We start from the raw sequence: 12916 nt of genomic DNA on the forward strand, positions 1-12916 counted from the left end.
TTAGGGAGAACTTGTCTCAAAAAAAAAGTTGCCCTTCAAATCCACAGGTTCCACATCCTCAGTTTCACCCAACCAGACTGAAATACTTGAGAACAAAAACTGCATCTGTACCAAATAGGTACAGACTTCTTTTCTTGTCATTATGTTCTAAATAATACAGAACTATTCACATAAGCACATGGGATGATTCTGTGGGTTGTATACAAATACAAAATCATTTTAAACAAAGGACTTGAGTATCGTTGGATTTTGGTATTCTCAGAGGTCCTGGAACCAAACTGCTAGAAATACCAAGGGACAGCTGTAAAGTCTATGTTTTTTTTAAGGAAGAGTTTTACTAAATTATTTCTAAAGTTTCTTCCAGTTCTAAGACTCTATTATTCTAACTCACTCTGTAAAACTAATTAAAAATTTAGAAAGAAGGGTCAAATGCTCACTCTGACAAAGTGTAATTAGAAATTTATTAGGTTAGATGGGGAAAAGACTTGGATAATTAAAGTCAAGATTCCCTGAATCTGGAAACAGAGAGATAAAATGGAAATGAGAATGTACAAAATAAAGTAATTAAGTACCTTCCAGTCTTTCCTACCCTAATATTTCTTCTGCTTTTAAGATGCCTTGGGAAAGTACCGTGAAGAATATTAACAGGAAACATTTCCCTCATATGACAGTGTGGCCAGGAAAAAAAAAAAAAAAAAGGCAAAAAAAATGTACATAAAAAAAGACCTGCAATTTTTTTTTTAATCTTGCTCTACCTAGATCTTGATCTCTGTGCAATTTAGGCCTCTTTTGACCTCCCTAGGCAAAGAAAATCCTATTACTCCCCCTCATACAAGGCAGGACAAAAGGATGCACAAAGCCAGGAGAGAGAATAGCTGTGGGGGAGGGAGGCCTGAACTAAAAGTTATTTGAACTGTGTATCTGGTTTTTTTTTTTTTTCTGGCTTACATACGCTTATCAGATGTAACGCACAGACTACATAGAAATAAAAATTATCCATGCAGACAAAGCACAAGTGGTGATATCAGGTTTCAGTTAAGTTAACTAGCACCTATATATTCACCTACATACTGAGAACTTTCCACCTGGTCCCCCAGACTTATCATAACCACGCTGCTCTACTCTCTATTGTATATGAAGAATGCGAGGATAAAAGGGCCTTCCCTTGTAATGTTCTCACCACAAAATTGTCATTCAGAGGGTTGGGGATGTAGCTCAGAGCTCAGAGGCAAAGCACTTGCCTAGCATGTGCAGGGCCCTGGTTTTCAGGCCCAGAATGGGAGGCGATGGGATCAGAAAGTGGAGGGTTTGTCCCTTTAAATCCTAAAATATACTTATACTTTAAGGCTTCCAGAAAGAAATACTTCTACTATATAGTTCCTGCCTTTTAATCAAAGTATACTGAATATATCAGGTCCAATATATTTTCCTTTTTCAAGTTATTATGCTCTTTGGGATAGTTTTTCTACAACATTTTTTTGTTCCAATCTGTTGGCATTCTCTCGTCATTGTGCCTTGTTTAGTCTAGCTTCTAATTCTGCTATGGTCTTAAAAAAAATCAGATAACCAGCCAGGTGTTGTGGTACACACCTATAGTCCCATTGTTCGGAGGCTGAGGCAGAAGGACTGCCATGGGTAGGAGGCAGACTAGGCTACATAGTGAGTTCAAGGCCAGCTTGATCTACATATCAAGACCCTATTCTTAGATAACCAATCTGATTAGGATAATGTAAAAAGTAAAGACAAAGCATACCCCTAAGCCCAGCACTCTGGGAGGCTGACACAGAAGGATCACAAGTTCCAATCCAGCCAGGGAAACTTAGTAAGAGCCTGTCTCAAAATCAGAGGGGGATGGGGGACATAGCTCAGTGCAAAGGCCCTGGGTTCAATCCCTAGTACCAAAAAAAGAGCCTGGGAGTTAGTACGCAGCCTTGCGGACGGTAGCTGGGTGGTGGCTGTGATGCACATGGGACGCAGGATGTCAAACTAGGAATGCCAAGTGAGGCCCCAAGACAAAACAGACCCCAAACTCTTAAGATTCCAGACTAACCCTCCTCAGCTACAAGAGGGCAGAGAAGAATCAGAAGTGTGGGGACTGGGAAGATAGGACTTCTTTGGAAGGAGCTGTTGGTGAGCCAAGACCAAGCAATTTAAAAATGAACAAAGGATCCTTACAGACATTTCTCCAAAAAAGACATACAAACAATCAGTAAGCACACAAAAAGCCGCTCAATATCATTAGCCATTAAGAAAACGTAAACCAAAACCACAATGAGACCAGGCATGGTATCACACCCTTGTAATCCCAGCTGGGCCGGGGATATAGCTCAGTGGCACAGCGCCTGCCTGGCAAGAGCAAGGCCCTGAGTTTGATTCCCGGTCCAAAAAACTCCCAGAGAAACCATGTAATCCCAGCTACTGAGGAGGTTGATGTGGGAGGGTCACTAGTTCGAGGCCAGCCTCCGTAATTTAGTGAGACGGGGTGCGGGAGACAGAGATGGAACTCAGTGTTCCCTGGTTCAATTCCCAGTAGTGCAAAGAACAGACAAAACAAAACAAAAAACCATACCAAAGAACAAACAAAAAAACCCAACCCCCAAACTCAAGAAAACCACAGTGAGATGCTACTTTATATCAACTAGGAGGCCTACAGTGAAAAAGACAAGTACTATGGGCTGGCCAGCATGTGGAGAAACCGGAACTCTAACAGGCTGATGGTGCGAATGCAAAATGATGTACCCCACCAGCCAACGAGTTTGACAGGTTCTCAAAAGGTTAAACAGAGTTACTACATGGCCCAAAAAGTCCACACCTAGATATATATACTGAAGAGAAATGAAAATATATATACACACACACAATAACTTGTACATAAATGTTTTACTGATATTACTCATAAGAGCCAAATGATGGAAACAATCCAACAATCTATCAACAGATGAATAGGTAAAGAGAATATAGAGAATACAGTATAGCCACACCATGGAATACAAGTTAGAAATAAGAAGAAATGACATAGTGCTTTGTGCTACAATACAGATAAAACTTAAAAATATCCTGCTAAAACCACGTAGTGTACAAGGTCTGGCTCACTTCTACAAAATGCCCAAAACAGACAACTCTACAGAGGCAGAAAGCAGCTGAGTGGTTGTCTAGGGCTAGGGGAGGGAGAGAATGGAGAACGGCCCCTAAAGGATATGGGGCTCCATTTAGGGGGTACAAAAATATTTTAAAATTAGATTGTGGTGATGGTTGCATAAACATGTAATGTACACTTCAAGTGGGACTGAATTTGTGTGAATTTTATCTCAATTATCTGTTAACAAGAAGGAAAAGAGAGAGAGAAACAGATCTGGAAATGTTCCCAAATGCTTCTCTAAAACTAAACACCCTCCTGTTACCCACTGAGTGGTTGGATCAATTCACCCATCCCAGATGTTTTCCTTATTTCCTGCCTTTGAGCGGTACTCTATAATTTTGTATTAACAAAAAGTTAATAGAGACAACACATCCTTTGTTGCTAAATTTTGCATAGTGTTTATCATTTTCCTCCAATGTACACATTTCCTCTGTTTTCCAACTGCAGCTGCACTGCCAAAACCTTGTAGAAAGAATAATTACCCTTCCACACCCCTCCTGGTCTCACAACGGAACCAATCTTTGATGCAAAATGCAGCGTCTACAGGAAACTAATACTTTGCTTGTCTCTCTAGGAGTTTTTAAATTCACCAATGTGTCCACTGAACTAAACCCAGTTTGGGAGGCAAGAATTAGATAAATGGTATCCCCCACTCTTCCTCCCTCCCTCCCTCTCTCTCTCTCTCTCTCTCTCTCTCTCCTTTCTCCCTCAACCCTCCCCTCCCTTGCAGGGGCTAATTCCTTGCCGGAAAGAACCTCTGCTTTGCTTTCTTTTTCCTCTAAGACAATTTATTGACTTACAAGGAATACTACAAGGGGTCTGTACCAAGCTTTAGCCACAGCTTGTCCCAGCCCTGCCCTGGAAGTATGTGCACGTGCTGGATACTCCATGCCCAACACTTAACAGTTTTCCATCACAGTATCTCTCAGGATGTGCCCAAATGAGATCTTTCTGAAAATTAGTAGAACAGTCTGGTTTCTCTTCAGATCGTATAAATCTTTCGCCTTTTGAAAATTAGCAGAACCTTGTCCTCTAATTCAAAGTATTTGCTTTTTAGGCTGCCCTTTATAATTTCCTATCTCCTGCTAATCTGAAAAGTCCTTTTCTACCAATACTTGAACAAGACATAAGGCACAACTTTTCAGAAACCTGTAAGGGAGGCATCTAAAAAAAAACCACAGCATTATATTTACGAAGTCACATGTCATGTCTTCTCCACGAGCAATTTACCTCCATATTTATGTGCTTGATCAATTCTGTAAAGACTGTACTCCCCTTTTTTAAATAGTGAAATTAAAAGGACAGTAAACATTTCACTTTAGCAGTAAAGTAAATGCTATGGAGAATCTTTTGAATTTTTAAGCATGCATTTTATATCCACAATTCATACAGAAAGCTTAAAACAATAGCCAGGTATGGTGGCTCATGCATGTAATCCCAGCACTTGGCAGGCTGACACAGGAGGATCACCACAAGTCCCAGCCTCGACTACATAGTGAGTTCAAGGTCAGAGTGAACTACACAGTGAAACCCTGTCTCAAACAACAATGACAAAAATAAAACAAAAAAACAAAAGCATATGCTTTCTCATCTGAATGAATATGACCTAAGATTCAGTCTACACCCTCAAATATGCTAGTGAGAATATAAAATGATGCAGCCTCTCTGGAAAATAGTCTGGCAGTACCTCAAATGATTAAACATATGAGTTATCATATGATCTGGTAACTCCATTCCTAGATATGTAACCAAGAGAATAGAAGATACACTGTATTAGTACATTTTCTGTTAGTTAACAAAATCTCCAAGGTTGGTTATTTTATGAAGAAAAGAGGTCTATGTAGCTTACAATCTTCAAAGGTGAATGTCTATATGGCACATTGCAGGGCTGGGGATATAGCTCAGTGGCATAAATGCCTGCTTGCCAAGCGCAAGGTCCTGAGTTCGATTCCCAGTACAAAAAAAAAAAAAAAAAAGCAAAAACAAAAACAAACCAACACTGTTGGCCCTATCATATGCAGAGGCCACCCTGGCCCTACCACTTGGTAGATGGCATTAGCGCAAGAACACTCACAAGAGGAGAGGAGCGGCCAGGCTTGTTCAATTGTAACAACCCTCTCTAGAGGACTAACCAGGGTCCCCCCAAAACTACATCAATTCTTTCCAAGGGTAGTGTCCAACGACTCTTTCCTAAAGCCCAACCTCTAGAAGGTTCCATACCTCCTCTCAGGTATCACCACACTGGAGACATGAACCCCTGGGGCACACATTCAACTCATACCCATAGGACATACACAAACAGAATAACATGTAGATGAGTATCCATAGCAACATCATCGTAATAACCAAAATAGGGGAACAGCCCTAACGTCCATCAGCTGATGAATGGGTACTACATGTGGTGTGGTAACACAACAGAATATTACTACGTGGAAATAAAAAGGAATAAAGTACAGATTCATGCTATAATAGGAATAAAACTTTAAAATGTCATGCTAAGTGAAAAAAGTCCATCAAAAAGACCCCATATTGTGTGATCCTATTTATATGCTATGTTCAGAATAGGCAAATCTATAGAGACAGAAAATATGTTAGTAGTTGCCTAGGGCTTGGAGAATTTGGGTGGTAGTGGAGTGATTTTAGAGTAACAGCTAGGGGGCTAGGAATTTAGCTCAGCGGCACAGCGCCTGCCTCGCAGGCGCGAGGTCATGAGTTCGATTCCTGGTACCGGAAAAAAATCAAAAAACAAAGAAGGCACTTGTCTAGAGTAACAGCTAGGTGGTACAGAGAATTTCTTTGAGGGTAGGGAAATTTTCTAATATGGATTGTGATGATGACTGTACAAACCTATGGATAGAAAAAAAGCCATTGATTTATTCATTTTTCAGTGGGCGATTGCTATGGTATATAAACTATATCTCAATAAAACTTTGTTTTTGGAGAGTTTTCTTTGGTCTTTTTGAGACAGGGTTTTGCTATGCAGTTTATTTATTTATTTTTTTGTTTGTTTGTTTGTTTGCTTTTTCTCCGGTACCGGGAACCGAACTCACGACCTTGCGCTTGCCAGGCAGGCGCTTTGCCGCTGAGCTAAATCCCCAGCCCCTGCTATGCAGTTTAAACTGGCCTGGAACTCACTATGTAGCTCAGTCTTGCCTCGAACTCACAGCAGTCCTCCTGCCTCAGCAGCCCGAGTGCTGGGATTACAAGCATGTGCCACCACACCCAGCTTCAATTAAACTGTTAAAGATTTACTCTACATCTAAATATCCGTCAACTGATGAATGGATAAACAAAAGGTGGCATATTCACATAACAGAATATTACTTAGCAATTAAAAGGAACAAAATACTGATATATCCAACAACTTGAATGAACCTCGGAAACATTGTTAAGTGACAAAAGCTAGACACAAAAGAACACATATTGCATGATTCCACTGTACGAAATATCCACAAAAAGGCAAACCCATAGAGGCAAAGAACAGATCAGTGGTTGCCTGGAGCCAGGGGTAGCAACAGGGAACAATTATAAATGGTACAAGAGGTCTTTGGGGGATGAAGGAAATGTGGTAATGGTTTCATAAATATGTAAGTTTACTAAAAAAAAAAAATCACTGAACTAAAACAGATGATTTTTATGTATCTAAAACAGATGATTTTTATGGTATGGAAAGTGTACCTCAATAGTTGTTTATTTTTTTAAAAAGGACAATCTAAAAAAGTTTCAAAGAGGCAATTAGGCCAGTTTTTTATTAAATGGACTAAACACTTGAAAAGGCTATTTATTTCTGAGGAACTAGGTATTGAACCCAGGTTCTTTACACTGAGCTACATCCCTAGTCCTTTCTTTTAATTTTTCGATAGGGTCTTGTTATATTGTTAAATTGTCCAGGTTGAGCTCAGACTTGCAGTTTTTCTGCCTCAGCCTCCCAGGGTGCTGCTATCATAGGCATGTGTCACTGCACCTGACTTGAATAGGCAATTTGTGGAGAAGACAATATGACAAACAAATAAATAACAAAAAAAAAAACAATAAAATGTTCAATCTTATTTTTTTTTTGAACCAAGAATCAAACTCAGGGCCTTGCGCTTGCCAGACAGGCGCTTTGCCACTGAGCTATATCCCCGGCCCCTAAAATGTTCAAATTTACCAAAAATGCAAAATACTTATTAAAGCCAAAATGTGCTGGATGTGGTGGCACACATCTGTAATCCCAGTTCTTTGAGAGGCCAAGGCAGGTGGACTGCAAGTTTGAACCCAACCTGCACAACTTAGCAATTCAGCCAGACACTGTCTAAAAATACAAACAGAGGTGGGGATGCAGCTCAGAGTAAAGGCCCTGGGTTCAATCCCCAATACCACAAAAACCAACAAACAAAAACAAAACCCCACAATGTACTCAGAAGATTCCCCAGAAACAAATCTATGACTAGAAGAACAAAGAAGTAGTGGTATAGTCATACAATGGAACAACACCTAGCGATAAAAATTGATGAATCAATTATGTATGCTACAATGTCACTTAAAGTTTAAAATCATGCTCAACAATATTACAAAGAGCTTAAAAATAACAAATATGACCTGGGCATAGTGGTGCATGCCTGTAAGTAATCCTAGCTCTTAGGAGACTGAGGCAGAAGGATCACGAATTTGAGGGTAGCCTAAAACTAATAATGAGAACTTGTCTCAAAAGAAACAAAAACAAGCAAACAAAAAGAAATAACAAATGTAATCAGGATCATGGTTCCCTTAGGGTGTGTGGCGGAAGCGGGTAAGAGAGACAGCATCAAGGATGTAGGTAGAGGATTTCAACTGAATTGGTAATGTTTAATTTCTTTCTTTTTGGTACTAGGGCTTGAACCCAAGGCCTTTTCCCTGAGCTACATCCCTAAGCTTTCATTTTTCATTTTTATTTTGAGCCAGGGTCTCACTAAGTTGCTTTGCTGTCCAGGTTAGACTCACACTTATATTCCTCCTGCCTCAGCCTCCCAGCATGCTGGGATTACAGGTATGTAAGATTTTATATTTGAGCTATTTCATAAAAAAGCTAAATTTTAAAACTTTCTTATAAATTTTTAAATCCTCAGACTTAATTTGCTGCCACAGAAGTGAGCAACATAAACAGGGCATAGTGCCACACACCTGTAATCTCAGCACTCAGAAGGCTGAGGCAGAAGGATTGCCGTGAGTTCAAGGCCAGCTTCAACTACATAGATTTTTGTCTCAAAAAAACCCCATACTCCTTAGCAGCCATTTCCAATTCACCACCCTCACCTCTAGTCTCTGCAACCACTAATCTACTTTATTTTTATATCAACTGCCTACACAGACATTTCCTACAAATGTAATCATACAGTATGAGGCCTTTTGTATTTGGCTCCTTTTATTTCAAAATTTTTAATGTTTATCTATAATATGGCATGTACTCATACTATATTTCTTGTTATGGCTGAAAAATATTCTATTGTATGCATATAGCACAGTTGTTTATCCATTTATCAGTTAATAGACACATGGGTTTTCACCTTTTAGCTCTTATGAATGAATACTCACATACAGTTTTTTGTGTGAATGTACTTTCATGTTCCCTGGGTAAATACCTAGGAATAGAATTGCTGGGTCATGTGCTAACTCTATATTTAGCTTTCTGGAACTGCCAAATTATTTTTTGAAGCAGATGTACATTTTTATGTGGAATAAAATTTTGAACGTTATAAAATTCTCAATTGTAAAATACTATTATAAATTTACAGAAATAAACAGTAAAGAATATTAACCCCATTTCATCTGGTCCTAAGACAACAAATTTTATTTTTGTCTAAAACTATGTATCCCATATAGATTTATAAGACTGCAATCATAAAGAACCTACAATTTATATATGTTTTATTTTTCTTATATATTTAAATAATCATTTGCAGGATGCATTTATGCAAAATTACTTCTTTATGATGGTCATTGCTACTGAAGAATTGGATTTGGTATTATAATTCACTTTTGGGAAACCTATAGTGCTAAAAATTTCCTTTGTTGATTTTCCCAGAAGATGCACTTTCAGTACTAGTGTGTGCCAGTTAGAGAATCTAAACTGGTTTTTTTTTGGTTGTTGTTTTGTTTGTTTGTGTTTTGAGACAGAGTCTCATTATGTAGTACAGGCTGGCCTCAAACTCACAGTGATTCTCCTGCCTCAGCCTCCCAAGTGCTGGGACTGCATCACCAAGTCCGGCTTCCAAACTGTTTTTAATATTCAGAATATGTGATGAAATTAATAGCAGGTTCAAATCATATCAGTTTTTTTCACTGAAAAAAAGGTCAGTTTTGTTTCCAAAGTGAAGATTTTGGCAGCTTAGACTTTAAGATTAATCATTCCAATTCTTTTTTTTTATTAGTACATGTTTCTAGTATATAATGCTTATATTCATCTTAGGAAGTAGGAATATGTATTTTAACATTCCTTAATTCTTTTTATTCCCCTTCCATTCCCCTTTTCAGTTCTTGAAGTATTTGTTAAAAGGCAAAATTATTTTAAGGGCTTAGGGTGTACAGCACCCCAGTGGGCAGAGCAGTTGTCTGCTTGGCTTTGGGGGCAGGAGGAGTACTGTGGATTGAATGCAGAGTCATCACACTGAGCTACAGCCCGGGACCTTTTTATCTTTTTTCAAGAGTCTTGCTACATTGCCCACACTGTGCTTGAACTTGAGATCCTCCTGCCTCAGCCTCCCAGTGTGTTGGGATCAGAGGTGTACACCACCATGCTTGGCTCCCATATGGCATTTCTGATGCCTTGGGTTCAATCCTCAGCATCACAAAAAATTAATTAATTAATTATAAAGAATCTTAAAAGACAAATATTATCTTAAAATATTAGTAACTTCAATTACTAACCTTATAGACATCTTCAATACATCTACTAAGTTCTTCTTCTGTCACCAAAATGGTCCCTGGTACCATGTTGCTTTCTGGAATCTCTAGAAGACAAATCAACAAACAAAATTACCCATACTCAGCACCTCACTGAATAGAAGATACTAACAGAATAAAGTTTTACTAAAAAGATGGTCCAGCTAGTACTAGCTAAGATCAGGTCAGCATAGTTACCACAGCACAATATGTCCTGTATATATAACACTGTGGAATCTATGATGCTACTGATCATAAATATGTGCTATTGTTTTATTATCATTAAGAAAAAAACTAGGCCGGGCATGGTGGTGCATGCCTATAATCCCAGCACTCGGGAGGCTGAGGCAGGAGGATTGCTGGGAGTTTGAGGCCAGCCTGGACTACACAGTGAGTTTAAAGCTCGCCTGAACTACATAGCAAGACCCTGTGTCAAAGAAGAAAAATAAGGAAAAGAAAAATCTGCCAATTAGCCTATGGTATATTATCACTTATAATATTAATGGTAAATTTATAGAATAAAAAATTGGGAGATTAAATGAACTGAAAATGGCAGAGGGTTGATGGTTGTATCTAGGTGGCACAAATGTAAGTCCTTATACAACCTCTATAGGTATATGCTCACAATTTCCCTTTTAAGAAGTTTTAAAGTAGAGGGGTTTGAAAGTATTAAGAGCTCTTTAGACTTAGATACACATTCTTATTATATATCATTCATTATATAAGCTAAAATTGAGGTATATGGACTAGAGATTTTTGTGTTTTTTTGTTTGTTTGTTTTGGGTTTTTTTGTGGTACTGGGGATCAAACTCAGGACCTTGCGCTCGCCAGGCCAGTGCTTGTAACACTGAGCTATATCTCTAGCCCCTGTTTTATTTTTAATTGATATATATATTTTTTTTTTTGGTCTTTTTGAGACAGAGTATCACTATGTAGTTCAGGCTGGCCTTGAACTCACTTTGTAGCCCAGACTGGTCTTGAACTTACGTGATCCTCCTGCCTCAGCCTCTTGAGTGTTAGGATCACAGGCATGTAATAACATCCCCAACCTAATTAATGTCCTTTATTAATGATTACTCCTCTTCTGGTTTGTTGAAGCAGTAAGTCAGACAACACTTTGCACAATAATGGCTGTCAAAGTGGCTGGCCATAAAAACTCCAGTATCACAGTCATCTGAAGGGTTCTCAAGTGAAGGCAAATTTGCCATTTTATCCACCATGTAGTATTTTAAGACAGCCAACTTAACCTTACCTGTTTTTGGTAGGGGGGACCGGGAATTGAACTCAGGGCCTTGCACGTGCCAGGCAGGTGCTGTGCCACTGAGTTACATCCCTGGCCCTGCCTTCTTTATCTTATGCTTACTCTTCTTGGGACTGGTACAAACCTTCCTTTTCTTAGCCCCACTACAATGTCGCAACACAAGATCAGTGGTAAATTCCTTCCAAATGTTGTAGTCTGAAAGTATGTCCATCTTCCAGTTGCTTACCAGCAGGTCAGTCTTTGCTAATAGGAGGTATTCTTTCCCTACCCTGGAGCTGGGCCTTGACATTCTCTATAGTACCCAGGGCTTCCCTGTGAGGGTTTTTACGAAAATCTGCATGTTGGCAACAGTTCTACTGCAGATGGCAGGTTGGAAAGTGGAAAGAGGATTTTTAAAATTGCACATAACGGTTCAACTCCTTGGAAACATTTCTGCACCATTACTGATATCCGAGTTTTCCATAATGCATTGTCCACTATATCACCAAACACCGAAATCACACGACATTTCTTACACAGTCTTCCATTTTACTATTTTCTTTATAATTTTCTTCCTCGTCACTAACTTCCATTCTGCAAATTTGTTTCGTTTTACAGTTCTGGGAATCAAATCGAGGGCTTCACACATGCTAGGTAAGCACTCTATAATTTAGCTATATTCTCAACCTCACAAGTTTCCTGCTTTTTCTTTTCTTTCTTTTTTCTTTTGGTACTGGACACAGACCCTAGAGCCTTGAGTATGCCAGGCAAGTGCTCAGCACTCAGCTACATTCCTGGTCCCTTTTCTTTTTCTTTTGAGACACTCTGTACTATGTGATGCACACTGACCCCAAATTTGTGATCCTCTTGCCTCAGCCTCCCAAGTAGCTGGATTACAGGTGAGCACCACCACACCCAGGTCAAAGTTTTTTAATGTGAGAAAAATTCTGTGTATCTTGGGAATGATAAAAAGTAGTAATCTGTTATAACTGCCAAACTCCTAAACATATAATAATATGAAAAACTAAGAAGTGTTATTCTTTAGATTGGTCTCCATGGCAATGATGCAACTATTAAGATCAGTCATACTCTTAACCAGTCCCTCTTGTGACCAGTAGATGGTAACAAAGTACAAAATAGGTAGCTGGTGTTGCAAATGTGACCCAACAGTGAAGACTGCCCAGCAGGTAGACGTTCAATGAATATTCTCTGAGTGAATCAACAGAGGCTAGGACAAATCCTGACAGAACTACATCAGTGTTAAATTTTCTGAGTGTGATCACTGCACTGTGGTCATGTAAGAGACTGACATTTTTCTTTGGAGATACACGCTGAGGTATTTGGGTGAAGTGTCATGATGTCTATGATTAATATTCAAATGTTCCAGAAAAACCATTTTCACATGTGTAGAGAAAACAGAAGTAAACATGATCAAAATACAAACTGCTGGTCAATCTGGAAAAAGCGTATGAATGTGCAATGCAGTCTAAGAACTTTTGCCAATTTTTCAAAAGGGGGCCAGGTAGGGTGGTGCGCACCTATAATACTAGCACTCTGTATATTGGGAAGGTTGTAAATTAGAGCCCAATTTTGACAACTTAGTGAAATCTTGTATAAAAATAAGTAAAATTAAAAGG

The 12916-nt window shown here is 39.0% G+C and overlaps 1 protein-coding gene and 1 pseudogene across 2 annotated transcripts in view; both read right to left on the reverse strand.

Annotated features, from left to right (window-relative positions):
• The window catches only part of Tango6 (transport and golgi organization 6 homolog), a 200609-nt gene that overhangs the window by 167303 nt on the left and 20390 nt on the right, over positions 1-12916 (reverse strand). For both annotated transcript variants that reach the window (XM_005403579.2, XM_013503936.1), the window contains exon 7: positions 10025-10107. In XM_005403579.2, the coding sequence (XP_005403636.1) occupies positions 10025-10107 (83 nt within the window). The remainder of the gene's footprint in view (positions 1-10024; positions 10108-12916) is intronic.
• On the reverse strand, positions 11107-12304 carry LOC102007231 (annotated as a pseudogene).

Source organism: Chinchilla lanigera, unplaced genomic scaffold (assembly GCF_000276665.1).
Source record: "Chinchilla lanigera isolate Chin_1 unplaced genomic scaffold, ChiLan1.0 scaffold00083, whole genome shotgun sequence".
Lineage (NCBI taxonomy): Eukaryota > Metazoa > Chordata > Mammalia > Rodentia > Chinchillidae > Chinchilla > Chinchilla lanigera.